General features: G+C 40.7%; 1 protein-coding gene across 1 annotated transcript in view; it reads left to right on the forward strand.

The window, feature by feature from the left end:
- Positions 1-5: 5 nt before the first annotated feature.
- Positions 6-16,085, forward strand: part of TEKT5 (tektin 5) — a 34,919-nt gene continuing 18,839 nt past the window's right edge. Inside the window, exons 1-5 of the mRNA XM_026096310.2 lie at positions 6-5,231; positions 5,754-5,837; positions 7,402-7,472; positions 9,626-9,769; positions 13,667-13,889. Of these exons, the coding sequence (XP_025952095.1) occupies positions 4,671-5,231; positions 5,754-5,837; positions 7,402-7,472; positions 9,626-9,769; positions 13,667-13,889 (1,083 nt within the window). The 5' untranslated portion in view covers positions 6-4,670. The remainder of the gene's footprint in view (positions 5,232-5,753; positions 5,838-7,401; positions 7,473-9,625; positions 9,770-13,666; positions 13,890-16,085) is intronic.

Here is a 16,085-nt window from a genome sequence, read left to right on the forward strand (position 1 = left end):
GCGCGGCGGCCGGTGGGCGAGACGGGGCGGGGCCGCCGGCCGGTGGGAGGGCGGTAGATAGAAGTACACCGAAGTGGTGGAGTCCGTGTCACTCGCTTGAAAAGAATTCCCGGTTACTACATTTTACTTTAGTCCTTTGGCAGCTTTTATACCCAGGAGCTTATGTGTCATTTCAGTAAATACTGTGACACTGTTATATTTCAGTTTTGAGTATATTTATTTCTGTACCTTGCTGACAGATTAATCTCCATTAATTCCGATACATTCATTCACAGGATTACTCTACCTTGATTTAGCCAAACAAATTCTGAGCAATCAGCCACTGTATTTGGTAACTAAAAGTAACAAAATTAAATTGATTTTCCAAACAAAAAACCCCATTTTGTCACAAAGTGTGCACAGCTTTGTGAGACAGTCTGGTCCTTATTGCTGTGCACCTTGTCGCCACCATTACCCCCTATCTGTCCCGGAACTGTTCCTGAGCATGGCCTTGGCCTCTCTTCCAGTCATAAAGTCATCACCTAACATTTGAATTAGATTTTAAACAATGGTGATTATTTCCTGTATTACACATCACCCAACAAAAACTCACAGTACACCTGATTAAAAATCATGTGTATGATCTGCATTTGTAAAACTGAATCACCTAGAGATACCAGCTGAGAGTCCCAGTGCAAGAGAGACCTTATAAACGTTCAGCAAAGGACAATTCCTGCCCACAGGAATTGCCACGTTGCCTTGACAGAAAGGCACATCTCCATGTGAGGTGGTTTCAGAACTGCTAGTGAGTCAATGCCGTTCCTGCTCACAAGGCCTCTGTTACGTTGGTTGCCAGGGCCATAAATATGAAGATTTTCTGATTTGAACATTGTGTCAAGTATTCCCATTTCTGCCTGATTAGTCCCACAACTTATTTGTTTTAATATACAAGCATTTTAGTTAATATTTAAGGTGGTGTTCCAATCCAATATCGGGAGGGTTTCGTTACGATCCCAAGGACGAGATTAAGACGCTATAACCGGTCAAATAGCATACAACCTCTTAACTTTATTTTCCACAAAGTGGGGAGAAAAGGTGGGGGGAAAGGCAAAGGGGAGAAGGGAAAAAGGGCAAGGGGAAAAGATAGAGAAAGTTGGAAAAGGAGAGAAGGAACTAGCTACCGCCACTCCGAGTCCAGTGATGTTCCGCTGACTCCATTCGAGATCTTCGGCGGTTGCAAGCCCCCCCGGCGGCAGCAGCGGTGGCCGTGGCCCGGCCACGGGTGCGGAGTTTGGCACGAAGGTCAACCACCCCCTGAGACTCCTTCTCCTCCCCATGGGGCTCCTTCTCTTCCCCCCCATTCACAGAGTTTGCAGTTTATATATGTTCTTGCCCCGCCTCGGGAGGTGCTTCCTCACTCCACATGCAGATTAGCTGTGGTGCGCAGTCCACCCTCGTGGAACCTTCCAGAAACGGGTTAGGGGCTTCTGGGGGTCTCCTGCTCATGCGCAGATGGCAAATGTGTTCGTGCGGCTTGTGCCAGACGTGCTGTTCCCCTAGAAGCCTTCTTCTGCCCTCTTTGCACTTTTTTTTCCCTGCACAGGCACATGAGGTTGTTTACCTCTAAACTGTGAAGAAGAGGGTTTCTTTTGTTGGAGGCAGGATGTTCGATGCCAGGAAATGGCGGTGCGGTGGCAATGTCGAGACAAAACTGCATTTAGTACTGGTTCTCTACAGGTGGTCTTGTTACAAGGCAACCCTGAGAAGCTCAGAAAGAATGTTTGAAGTAGGTAGATTTGGATAATTTCTATCTTAGATAGAATTTGCTTAGCATGAGTAGCCGCACACTTGCTTAGCATAAGTAGCTAAATTTGCTGAAGCCTTAGGCCGCGCTCCTAGTTCGTTAAGAAAAGGCCTCAGAGCTGGTGCAGGCTGGAAAGATAAGGGAGTTACAAGCAGTCTGCATTCCTGTGCCCCACTCTCCAGAAGGGAGGATGCCAAGGCTGAGAAATAAGGCCTGTTTGGGTGCCAGGACCTTGGGAAGCAAAGCCTCCTCTCACTGTTGAAACAGTGTTAATTAAGGGGTCTGGATTATGTCCTCTTCGTCAGGACCTTGGGAGATAACGTCTACTGACCTAGCTGGGGCAGTGTTAATTGATCAGGACCTTGAGAAGCAGGGGTGGGACCCAGGGAATGAAGAAATCACTAACCAATCAGTGTACAAGGGAAAGTCGCAAATCTGGCAATTTGTTTGTATAAATGCTACCTGAAAAGTTGGGGGGGTGTGCTTGATTTGTGGGAAACCACCGAGCACCCAGGCTTGCGCAACTCTGAAATAAATAAATAAATGTCTCTCCTGAGTGTGTAATTATTGGCTTATTGCACACCGGGCAACGAATCCGCTTTTCGGACAACAGTCTCACCTTGGAAAACAATATATAGAAAAGAGGATCTGGCAATATTTGGAAAGGTACCAGCACATCCTGATGTGTAATCAGTCTTTTGGAGAAAAAATACTACAAAGTTATCTTTGTTTTATCAAATACTCTCCACTTCAACAGTTGCTAGTTTTTTAAAAAGAACAATCTGATTTTTTTTCTAAATAACTATCCACCTACAAAAAAGATAAACTAGAAAAACTTTTTAAAAATACATTTAATTAAGCTGTCTATGGAGTTCAGCCTTTTTATTTTTTGTCATTAATAAATTATTACATATTTTCCATTTCAAGTATATTTATTTCAGGTGAATGCTCATCACCACTTGATAGCTGTATAATGTCTGCATTTATTGCTCTGTAATTATTTTCTGATTATATGGTAAAATAATGAAAAGAAAAATACTACAGGGAAGCGTTTATATGAATTCAAATGTCTGGAGTAGGAGGAAATAGCTAGTAAGACACATCTGAGAAAGGTATACTGTACCTTCCATATGAAAAAATTGGCTCTATTTTAGACTAAACGTCAGTACAGTGCTTTTGGTCTATGCTTCCTTTCAAACACATGGATTAGATTCATTGATGTCAGCAGGACTTTCCACATATGAAAATGAGGTACGTGTTCAAATATTTTTCTTTTGGAGTCAACAGATCATTTCCTCCATTTTTGAGAGTATTTAGAGCATTTCCCACAAAAAGTGGCAAAAAAGAAAAAGGTCTGTCTCTTCCTCAGAACCCACCTTCCTCCTGAGACAGCAAGGACTTTTCTTACAAGGATATCTTGGTAAAAAATAGCCTTTGGTGTTTGAGTCAGGCCAAACGGAGTAGTAACTCTACCAGCACTCCTGCACTCTCTTATACTCTGGTGTAACTCTACCCTCATGGGCAGCTGCTGAGAATTAATTCCATTGGTTATTGCAGGAGGAAAGTTTCTTGTGTGCATAAGCATTTGCAGGATCAGTCTTTTCCTGTTTATACAGCTCAGTCCACTGCCTGTCAAACCAGTGTGGTTCTCTTGCCTGTTCCTCATGGTCTTACATTTAGCACCTACATTTATATAAATTTTAAACATCATGAAAAGATAAATTTCATTTATAATGACATATATTTAAAATCACCTTTTTTTAGCTGGGCCATGGACTTATGCTAGCTTTCTGAGACAAAATATGCTGAAATGTAATGCATATACATGCATATCTATTTTATTTGCCCAAATTGAGAAATAAGTTAATAAGCTATTTCATAATCATGTATCTGGAGAAGAAAAGATGGTTGTTATCCAGCCTTCAACCTAGAAAAAATCAGCACTGATTCAAGGAATCTTTCTTAGGATAGTGAAATACAACATCTCATTTCAAGTAATTATTTGTGTGCAAAATTTTTGGCACAGCAGATGGGTCACAATGCAGTCTTAGAGCAGCGGATTTCAGAAAGACGTTTGTGCCAGACAGACCAGGCCGAAAGGGAAAATTAGAAAAGTTCATTCTCTGAGAGGTTACTCAACATTTAAAACTGGAACAAAATCATCAGAAGAGGAGAGGAAAGTCTCTCCATCTTTTATACTGTTGATGGAAGATGAGTGCACAGTGAGGGGAAAGGTGAAGTCCAAGGTATTTATAGTTTTCTCTTGTGTGTTTGGACCAATTCTCTCAAATAATCTGTAGAGATCACTGGAGGACTGTAAGTGATGGCTCCCAGAGTCTGTTTGTCTGTCCAGCACACTTGTCTCCATTGCTCCACTTCCCTGCAGTGACTAACGGATGTACAAGAACCATTTGGACTCTTCTGGCCCTGTCGTGTTGCTCCAGGCGAGCTCCTTGAAGGTGAACCTCCAGACCCCCCAGAATGAGCCGCTGGCAGATCGCTCTGCACCAAAACCGAGCTGTCTCAGCCTGTGCCTAGGCCTCAGGGTGGCCAACACGTACAGTGCTGTGCCCAGGCTCAGAGCACGACTCCCCGGCAGAACAACCCACGAGCCCCCGGGGCAGAAGGTGGGCACGGGAGGCTCCTGGAGGCGCCGGGGCCCCAGGGCGCCCTGGCCGGGCTGCGTGCCACCCTCCTCCTGCCTGCTGCCCCGCTGCCCCAGCAGCGCCACCGCAGAGCTCTGTGACACCACTGCTGTGTCACAGAGCCCACTGCGGCCACCGCCATAAAAGCAGTGCCTGCTCAGAGATGCTGCTGTCCCTCTCAGCTCCCTGCGCTGCCCGGACGGGCTGAGGGTGCCGACAGCTCTGGGCTGGGTGAGGCCAGGATGGAGTTTCTGGGGACCACTCAGACTGCCAGCTACTGCGGCACAAGGAGGAGCTGCCTGTTCCCTGACCCAGCTCCCATCAGCACCACCAAGGACAGCTATCAGTCCTACTACCTCCCTGGCTACCGCTACCTCAATTTGTGGAGGCCCAGCCTGTTTTACAAGGTGTCTTCTGTCCCTCCCAGCCCTGATAATCAGCTTAATCCTGCAAGGCGGCCACCCACCATGCTGCCATCACTGCGATCTGCCCTGCACGCCCGCTACAGCCCTCATGACTGGCACCAAGCAAACCTGGTGCAGTTAAAAGGGTCCGAAGCCTTCAGGCACTGGGCTGGTAAACTGAACACCGATTCGATGCGACTGATGCAAGACAAGGACCAATTGACCTACCAGATGCAAGAGGACAGCAGAAGAAACCTGGGAGAGAGGCTCTCCAACCTGGATTTCTGGAGAGCTGAGCTGGTCTATGAGCACGAGCGTCTGCTGACAGAGAACCATGCCTTGGAGACAGCAAAGAAGCGACTGGAGTGTGCTGCAGCTGAAGCACAAGGACCACTGAAGGTAGGTTAGAGGCAGCTACTTACTTCATGATTGTTCTGGGGAATGGGTAGAGGTAACCTGCTGAAGCAGGTTAATTGAGTTTCCTATTCACTAACTAGCTTTGCAGTCATTCCTTTACATAGGCATTAAGTTTTCAAACTTCAGTATTGGGAGGGTGAGGGGAGGTGGGATTAAGGAATTTTGTGATGGATAAGAAACATGGTAAACAACAGGTTTTAATCTGCACTCCATTTGCACTAAAGTTTAGGCATGCTGAGATGTAGGCCTTGCTGCACATTAATATGCAGCTAATCAAATGGCAGCTGTGATGGCAGCTAATCCTTGAAAGTAGGTTTTAACAGGCAAGAATGAGCCAGGAGGACTGATCAGTTGTGTACAATGAAGCCACCTCCTATCCTGATCCACCCTCAGTAGATGGTCATTACTTGACATGTCAGCTCAGTGGCCCCTCAGCAAAACTCAAGGTTTCAGTTCCCCACGCAGTATTGAGGCTATTGCAAATGTTCCTTGGTTTGCTTGCAGACAGCCCTAGAGTGCTTGTACAACCGTGAGAAGCGGATGGGTATAGACTTAGTTCATGATGATGTGGAAAAGAGCCTCATAAAGGTAAGACCCAACTTATTAGTTTATTTCTCAAACTGTAGGAATAACTAACACCCAACTAAATATTTATCAGGGCAAAAAAGTTGAAATAATTTCTTTGTTTATTTAGGGGAAAAAGCCAGGTTACACTACAGATGCTGGGTATGGTTAATGTTCTGTTCATCCTCTCTGGCAAGAGGAACAGAGTAGCATCCTTGGGAGGTCTTGTCCAGTTCTATCTTCTCTGATCTTACCAAACAACGTAGAAATATTTATCAAGATTGTTTTCTGGGCCATGTTATATAAAATTTCAGAAGTCCTTAGAGCTTTCAATATAAAATGCTGGCTTACTGTCTTGCAATATGTATAATCTTACTAAACAAAGAAAATGAGATGGATAATAAATGATTGCTAAATCCTTTACATTAAAAAGAAAAAAAAGTAAAATATTTTTGTCATTTTGCCATTGTTTCAGGCATTATTCTAGATTAGAAGATTGTGGAAAGGTGTCTAGGCCACACAGATAACCAGGATGTTTGTTCAGAGCCTACAGTCTGCAACTTGGAGTTTTAGAGTTTTTAATGAAGCATCAAGGAGCTGATATATATTATCTTAAGTGTTTAGCACTTAATTCAGGAAGAGAATTCAGGGCAGGATGAAATACTGCCTACTCTTCCACATGAAGAGATGAAAAAATTTTTTTTCAAAATGAAAAATGAAAGCTATTTGCCTGATCTCCCCAAGCACTGCTATGCAAGCTCGAGACCAACCGCAAAGGACAAGAAAGGCTCATTTTGTAATAACAGGAGAGCCTGTTATAAAGTTGCTCTCACTCCTACACACACTGCACAAGTGTAGAGACAGAGCTTGTGTTTTAAAATTCGGGGTGTCTTGATTTCCAAATTATTAGAAACAGTTTATTCACAGTTTTGAAACTCACTCATATATGACACTTTATACACTCTAGCAAGAGGGTACCTTAGGCTGAAACCAAATTTTTTTAAAAAGAAAGAGGCTGGCATAGCATATGGTTGTTTGAGGGACCATAATTACATGTAGTTTTCAGCGTGGTTTGTTTATTTTTTATTCATTTTAAGCTGAGTGGAATCTTGGCTAATATATATACTCTCAAAGAATATTACAATATAGCCTGTTACGGAGCCTGCTTCTAAAGTCAGACGTATTTTCAACGTACACATATTAACAAAATATTTGTGTTGTTCTAGAAAACCATATGAGTAGTTAGAGACGGTAGCTTAGTGTACTAAAACTCCTGTTTCAAGTATCTTCATTACACCTAAACCAAGTAAAATCTGACCTTAGTTTTATCAGAGTGAGTCCATCCACTAAAATCTACAAACTTGCTTGATATAATAGAAAAAGCCATACAAAAACCAGTCCAAAGAGACAACTTCGTAGCACAAAGGAAGAAAGGAACAAACCCACATCCTTTCTTGCTTGATCCACAATACCTGTGAGATATGTGAGACAGCTGCAACATCTGGATTATGCAGAATACAAAGTATAAATTCCCTAAAACAAAGAAAGTATAATGAAAGCACTGACAGCTGGGTATTTTCCTCTGTAGGAGGCTGATCTACTCAAGGATTGGCAAGCAAGAATGAGAAAACTTGCAGAAAGAATCAGTCAACAGTTGGGGTAAGAATTTACATTTACATTCTGTTTTTCAGAGAGGAAAGCTGAATTCAGTGTTGGCTGGTATCTAATGACAGATTGAAAATAGCAAAGGCAAAGTAAGAGACACTCTGTCAGATGCTCATTGCCCTCCACTTCTAATTCTTACCAACGATAGAATTCATATGTTAAATTGCAAAAAGAGCAACTCATGCCATTTAAAACACCATCTGAATCAAGCCAATTTCACAGAAGGGTTGAGGTTCTCAAGGGAGAAGGGACCTCCGGAGATCATCTAGTCTAACCCGCCTGCTTAAGCAGGGTCAATTTGTCATGTTCCCTCTTCTGCCAAAGATTTTTCTCATCTCCCATTCATCACCACCCTTCCAGACTCATTCATGTAAGATCACTATGAAGATGTGAGAGTCTGTTTTTTAATAGCTGGCTTAAAAAATTATAGCAGTGCAAAGTTGGATTCATAGGGATAGAGAAGGAACAGCCTAATATAACCACTTGAATAATAGATGGCAATTAGTGTGATAAGACATACCATTCTCTGGGGGTCTGTTCTGGAGAGTGCTAAGAACAGACCTCCCACACCAGCGTACCACGCGATGGAGTGAGGAGGCAGCAGGCTCTCAAACAGCATAAGGTAGATGTGTTTGCAACTGGAGTTTCCAAAGATGACTGTGACTCAGTTTTAGAAGTCATGTTTTAGCTGAAATCCTTCATTAAAATTAGGGATACCAATATTATAGCTACATTATGCCAATGTTGCTATGTGTCACACTGGAGTGAAGTTCAGAAGGAATTGAGTATTTTTTTAAATGCAAAACTAGATTTAAAGGAAAATTATATTGATAAAAGAAACTGACTTCTAAGCACATCATAAGGTATTTATTTAACAGGGGAGTTATGGAATGAACCTAAATTATTTTTACATGTTATGGGAGGCTTTGGCTTTGGAATTTACTTTGTTTCTTTGACAGTATGCAAACATCCTGGTAAGTGCAAATTATACTGCAGTGTTAACATTTAATTAAGTAAAACTCCATACAGTCTCTTCTGCACACAGAACTGAAACAAATAAAAAAGTCATGTTTATACAACATGACAGGACAAAACTCTCAAAAGAGAGAGTACAACTATTCATATATCAGGAAGGTAAAATTAGTACAGCAGTACTTGATTGTTAGGTTATGGGAGAAAATGACATAAGCAGTTTTTGCAAATGATTGCTCTGATTAATGGCACTCTCACGTGAGTCAGGTTAGATGCATTTCTGGAGCTCATCCCACTGTTGTAATATACTGAGTATACGATCAGATAAAAACTAGGTAGCATGAATTTTGTCTAACTCCTTTGTCTGGGATTTCAAGCTACCTTTGATTCAGTTCTGTGACCACAGCAGGCAGACTGATACTAATGCCAACTGACAGCTACATCATAGAAACAGCAGTATTTGCAAAAAATGTGAACGTTTGCAGTCTTCCTGATGCATTGGAAAGCAGAATTTTGACTCTTTTTTCGTCCATATTACTCCCATTATAGTCAAAGGGCTATGTCAGGCCTCCTCCCTCTTTGGAAGAGCCAAAGGAAAATAAGTTATTCCAAAAAGTCCTTGTGGGTAAGAAAGCAGAGATGGAGCAACATGTTTTCCTCCTAGTAGTCAAGATGAGCAGAAATATTTAAGCAGACTTTCTTTCTAGTGATGTACACTAGAGTTATTGTAAGTGACTTTTGCCCCCTGATCTGGAAACCTGGGAAACCAGAACTCTGGTCTGCACTTTGCATTCTTACTTGCAGCTTTGCTGGCAGAAAGGTTACCACTGAAAGCCTTTTGCTCTGAGGCTTTCCTTCATGGCACAGAACAACTGTCTCTTGTTTTTCACCCTTTTAGTCATCTATGTATCATCAAAATGACAAACCCCATTAAATGCCATGAGTTAAATACAGGTCTTCGGGGAGTACTCACCAGAGGCTAAAAGTTGAGCAGGCATGAATGGTATAGCAGCTCCCTCTAGCTAAATGACAGTGCAAAGCATTTTTATGCCACAGTGTAAATGCCAGCAGACTATAAAATTATGTGTTGAAGGAAGCAGAATGAAAGAAATTAGCTATTTGGCACAGAAACATAAAAGGTGGTTCATATTAAGGTAAGACTTTCTTCTTCACAGTATCAACAGAGATGTACAGCATGCCCTGGAGCAAGATCTTTCTGACAAAAACTCAGCCCGTTTTATTGATGAGAAGTGTTTTAACCTGAGGAACACATCAGACAGCATCAGCTTTTACCATGGAGTGGAGAAAACAGATGGAACGTGAGTATGAGCAGTTACTGTAGCTTTCTCTTTCCATGCTCCGTGCTGCATGTAAGCCTGATTATAGCACAACAAGCCCCAGCCTTATACATGAGAAGTGATACAGAAATAAGTGGCTTCTCTCTCAGTATGGCACTTCCTCTTTCCTTGGGGAAGCCCTCCATCACCCTCAATTACTCCCTGCCTTCTAGTGACTGCCATTGTTGGAGGCCAGGCAGAAGCTGTTAGTCTGCAGCACCTACAATATTGAATGTGCAGTGAGCTGTATTTTTCAGAAAGGACCATCCTTTATGACTGTGTAGCAGCTGACTCCTTGTCTTCAAAGTGCTTCATGCGGACTTCTCCTTTGGTTTTGATTCATACTGTTTTGTGGCCTTCTGGTTTCAAGACCAAACACAGCCAAAGCAAAGTTGTGAAAAGCTAAGGTGTGCATTTAGGTGCAATTTCGTAAACAGCATGCAAATGTACACCAAGGACTTTACGTATTTTCCATAAAAATAGCTTGGATTGCTTGGAAATTAGGTCATCAAGCTACAGAGAAATGTGTATTAAACAGCATGACTGAAAAGATTTGGCACACCTTTATCATTGCTGGCCGAAAAAGTTATATACAGTTTTAAAAACTGTGTATTACTAGTTGTCTTGTGAAGAGCTGCATCCAGTTCTAAAGCAACAGCAGAAAACCCCAACTTGCAATAGAGGGCAGTGTTTTTGTGCTAATGACTTATTAGTTGCCTTATCACTCTTCAACACAGCAGTATTTGAATGGTTAATGTACTCCATATCTCAAGTGATACCCATTCTGTGCTGTTGGAAGGAGGAGGGAAGAATCAATATCATTTGTTTACTTACATTCTGCTTTTCATTAAAAGATCACCTCATTCACTACTGAAATGAAGGCATATCCGAGAGAAACTTGGTAGGCATTCTACTGACACTAGTTAACACCACCTACTTTTAGGATTATTCCTGAAGAAGAATATTCTTGTATCAACTCTGATAAAAAGCAGATTCATATGAGTAAGTTTTACAGCCTTTTTCCTTTGTCATCAACCATTATCCAAAGCAGTGCCATTTTTCATTATCATTTTACTAAACTCATTTGTCAGACTGAGACATACCTGCAGCACTTAGGAGCAAAGCAGAGCAGGTGTCTTCTGCCTGAATCATTCAACAGAGACAGCCAAATAAATTACAATCTGGAAAAGCAATGTTGAAGAACAGATTAAGTATTTCAAATAGTCAAGACGGAAACATTCTTGGAAGCTTATTTTATGATCATAAAATGTATATAATCCATCAGACTATAGAGAAAAGCAAATAAAAAAATTCCCAGAAAGTACACTAAGATTATCTACATCAGTAGCTGTAAGCACGGTCAGTTTATGTTTACTGTGCTGCTTTTTGCACTTTACTGTGATGGTTTGTTGGGTCTGAAACTTTTCAGAGCAACTGCCTAAGTAAATATGTAGCACTAAGGAATTCCAAATCCTCTCATTTAGCGAGATCAGTATTTCAGTCTGGAGAGAGAGGAATATCCTATGAAAAACTATAAAAAAGGCCACTAAGAAGAGAAGCACTGAAAACATTAACTTTCTGTGTTCCTTAATATTTATTCTCAGTGTTCAGTTAAAATATAAAGAAAGCAAATGTTAAACTCAAAAAATAGTCACCTGTTCCTGGAGAGTTTAACATACACATGTAGATTTTAGGGGGAAGTTTTGTATAAAGAAAGAGGTCTAAATGCCTGAAGAAGTTTGTCTCAGCCTTTCAGTTTGGCAAGTAAAATATCTGTCCCTTTTCCTAAAATATGCTAAAGATTTCTGGGTGAAGGAAGAAGTGATCCAGGAGGCTAAGCAGTGCATTAAAGAAGGAGGTGAATTTAGCTCATGCTGCAGCACTTTTCAAGGTGTGTGCTCCACATCATGTCATGCCCAGGGTAGCTTTCACAGCTCACTTCCTTTAAGCACTTGTCACTGCTATGTAACTAGCAGAAGGGACACTGCCTTCACAGTGACAATTCTACACATCCCCGGCTTTTGTGCTTTCCTAATGCCACCCCTCCTTCCACACTCTTCTTTTTCTTTTAAATTAAAATTACTGGTTCTTCCCCCCCCCCCCCCCAAAGCAACCACAACTTCCTAATCACTCTGAAATTGTCAGTTTTTCTTACCTTTTTTTTCCATTGAAAAGGAGAATGAATCACCTTAATAATTTAGAAGACACCACAACAAGGAGGTTCAGCTAAACTTTCTTGACAAACTCCACACTAGCGACACTATAAGATAAATAGCAGTTTGTGGTTAAAAAGATGCACTGAAATGACCATCAAATGTCAAGTAAGGCAGAAAGGGTGTGTCTATTGAAATAAATGGCTGAGAGACGGCTTTACTGTATTAAAAGCCACATCTGGATGGGATTAAAAGTGTTCACCTGCAGATTTGTTTCGTCCATCCTTCATATCCCTAAGAGCTGCCATGCCAGTGTAAAGCACAATATCTAGATTCAAACTTTCAGCAAAGGGAGGGCTCAGGCTGCAAGTTTAAAGCCACACAGACTCCCAGTTTGGAAAGATCTGAATTTGGGTTTTACATTCAACGAATTATGATAATGAAGGCCAATTGTGAGGCTTGGACATGAAATCAAACATCCCAAAGTTTGGGTGTGTACAGCACTCTGCAGAGGAACTCTCATGTGTGGTATTTTTCAGTGCAGGAGCCCTATTAGTTTTATTGTGTATTCCCAGGCTTCTCCCTAACAGAGCCAGTTCTGTATGTCTCACAGATATTACTGCATTTAATTGTAATAGCCCTGCAAGTTAGGGCAGAGGTGGATATTTATCCAAATGACAGAGAAGGACAGTGATGGGGTTGGGAGAAAAGTCCAGTTATTCTGACTCCTAGGTCAGTGCCTTGTCTGATTTCCTGCCACCATTCCTTCTGATGGTGAAGGCTCCTAGGAGGTCAGAGCCCCACACTTCATTACACAGGTCACATCTCATGCGATAGGGCTGCTCTGATAGGAGACAGCTGTCTAAAGCTATGAACTGTGTAACAGTCCTCCTCTTTGTGATTTCTTGTCCATCTTCCCTAAACTACATTGGACTCTCATGTTCTCTGGTGGTGACACAGAACTCAGTCTTCCCAGGATAAAGGCTTTGGAGTTGCAAAAATATACAGTATTTGAATGTAATTTGATGGTCTGCAGTGTACAGGTGTTCATGCTAAATAATCTAGTAATCCCTTAAAGCCATTAACACTGTGAAACTTGACACAGAGAAATGAGTCAAATTTCAGCTGAAATACAGCAGGTATCAACTCAGACCACCACCTAGTCTGTTAAAGATGGAGTGAAGCTATATTGCTGACATGCACACCTGATCCTGAAAAACTATTTTTAAGCACAAATATACAACACGTGTGCAAGCACGGGTCATTCTTTATACAGCAATACATAAATCAGCTTATTTTGGAGTTGATGCCAAGGGCATTGAGACCTTTAGTTAGCAGCTATATAAATACTGGCTAGAAAACAAAGATTTTGCTGAGGATTAATGTAATTTACTTGTCCTCTATTTCAGGAAATAGATATTTTCATTCTTCCTTGTTGTACTTTGGGGTTTTTATTGTTTTTGGTTTTTTACTTTTTGTACTACAGCAACTAAGCAAACCATAGGAACTCTGTGGAATGAACAGCTCTCCATAAGTGCTGACAAATCTTTGGTTTGCATGAAAAAAACATACAAAAAAATAGCAGGTATGGAACCCATAAAATCATCTGATGTGTAAGATTGCGCACAGTTCAGTGAATGAACACTTTGTAATTATCACTGGACAGATGATAGCTCACCTAAGCTTTGATTTTATTTTCTTCTTTTTTTAAAAAATTTCTTTCTAGTGTTTCAGTTCCTGAAACATGGGCTAAATTCAGTGAAGACAATATCAAGTCCTCTCAGCATGCAAGGGCCAACTCTGTCAGGCTCCAGGATGAGACAGAAGCTGCACTGGAGAATGCATCTGAGGAGATGTGGAGTCATTTCACGAGTACTAACCTGGCTTTCAGTTATCGTATTTCGGAAGTAGCTGATGCAAATAACCAACTCCAAGCACAACTGGCCAAGGTAAGAAATTACTAAGGCTTGGCAGCTGCCTATTATCTTATAATATGCAGAAACTTTCCTAGAGTTTACATCCTTCTTCAATGAGCATCTCCCCAAAATATATAGCTGTATTACTTTTCCTGTGTTCTGAATGACAGAGCAAGGCTAACTTGCTAAAGGCACCATGCTTCCTTCAGTATGAAGACACTTCTGCACTGCATTTCCTGTTATCTGGTCTGTGCAACAGTTGTTGATTCACCGATTTTTTATTTCTTCACAATCAATTTGCCTACTTTTCCAAAGGCCTTGTGGACTTCCTGTCTAGCTGCAGTTTCATACCTACTTTATTACCCCAAATTATTTAAACCTATTTTCTTTTGTTAGTTTGTAGTAGCTAAGCTGAATAATTTAAGAAAACAATAAATCATCCTTAAAATCATATTTTTTTTTACAAAAAACCAAACCAATTATGTAATAGCATCGTGACAAATGTCACTTAATAGTTCATTCCACTGTATTGTCAGTAACAATAATAAATCCGAGTCAGTAAATTTAGAGTCAAGCTTTAAACGGGGTTTGGTAATATTATACATCCAAACTCCTACTGCATCTGTCAAATAAAGTGGTTTTACTCATGTTCACTCATTTGTTTCAATGCACATCTGGAATCAATAGTGTTTTCTTGCCATTCTGCTTACCCTAAGTAGTTTAAGATTTTTTTAGTTTATTTTTATGGACTCTTAGGAAAGTGCAAACTAACCAGCTAAATGTGTGAAATCATAGCACATAAATGAATGTGTTTTCTTCTAAATTTTTTCTGCTTATAAAGCAGGAAAGATGCTGAATGTAGTCTTCATGTGTTTTACATTGAATATGAATAAAGGCAACTACAGCACTTTTCCCTAAATTGGACCATCCATATAAGTTTCTCATGGATTTTAATCTCTGAATATTTGCTTCACATTTTCCACTGACCTTTTCTAAAGCTTCTGAGTGTCACTTTTATAAAAGGCCTTAAAGCATAAGGTAGCACAAAGTATATATATAGAATCACAAAGTGCATTGTGAGATATCAACATAATACCAGAGATATGATCACAGAGTCCAGCTGATACAATGAGAATGTCTGATAACTATAATATAATGGAAGAAAAACTGATTTGTGTCTATATACTATCACACAATTAGATTGCAGTAATAAGCTATCTGAAGAAACTGAGTAATCATATTTATAGAAAAAATAATTAGCTTGTGTGGTACACGTGAATAAAAAAGTGTCACGTAGACAGGAAGTCTGCAAGTCCTTTCTTTCTCTTTATGAACTACTGAGGCTGTATATGCTGACATACTAAGTGATAATTAGCACTTTCATAGCAGAGATACCTTACTCATCATATAAACACCCCCAGGAACATAGTTAGAGCAGAATAACAAAATGCTAGTAGAGAAGAAAACTGCATATGCTAGTGAGGAAAAATTCAGGCTGGTCAGTGTTGCCAAGTTTGGATGCAAGAAAATCGTTTTGTTTTCCTCCACCATGTCATTTCCATAGGCTGACTGTCATTCCCTATGCATGTATTTCTGAATAACAGAAGATAGCTAAGGGGGCTGCTTCAGCTAGCAGTACCTGTGCTCTACTCTAGGAGTCTAGTTTTGATTCTCAGTCTCAGCCTACAGCTTTACACCTGGCAGAAGCCATGAACATGGAGTAACTGTTGAAAGGAAAATGGAATAGGTTTGCTCAGTGAAAGCTTTGCTGGTTAAGATGTAGTGGATGTTATATGATAGGAGTCCTATTAATTCTATTGCTCATGATTGTACCGTGAAAGGACAAGAAGAAGAGTGAGTGAGTAAGGAGTGAGCATCCAGTTAACAGTCATCTATAGATAGGCTAACAGACCACCTTTTCTTTCTTGCTCCAGGTTTGCTATATAGACTGTAACCATCAGAGAAAAAAATCACTAGAATATATTTAAATAAGATAGCCAACAGAGCAGCAAGGCGACCGTACTGCAATTAAACTGTACTGCACTTCTGTTCTTCCTTTCGGATATGATTATAATCAAAAGCAGCTACTACAGTTCCTGTTCCCTTCATTTCTAATAGCAATTAGACAATGGGTGCTACAGTTTCATTTTTGTGTTAAAAAATGAATCACTCTTTCAAAGGCTGTTTTTGCACTGACTTCTCAAGCAATGACTGCTGCTCTTAGAGCTA

The sequence above is a fragment of the Dromaius novaehollandiae genome, chromosome 14 (assembly GCF_036370855.1).
Source record: "Dromaius novaehollandiae isolate bDroNov1 chromosome 14, bDroNov1.hap1, whole genome shotgun sequence".
Taxonomy (NCBI): Eukaryota; Metazoa; Chordata; class Aves; order Casuariiformes; family Dromaiidae; genus Dromaius; species Dromaius novaehollandiae.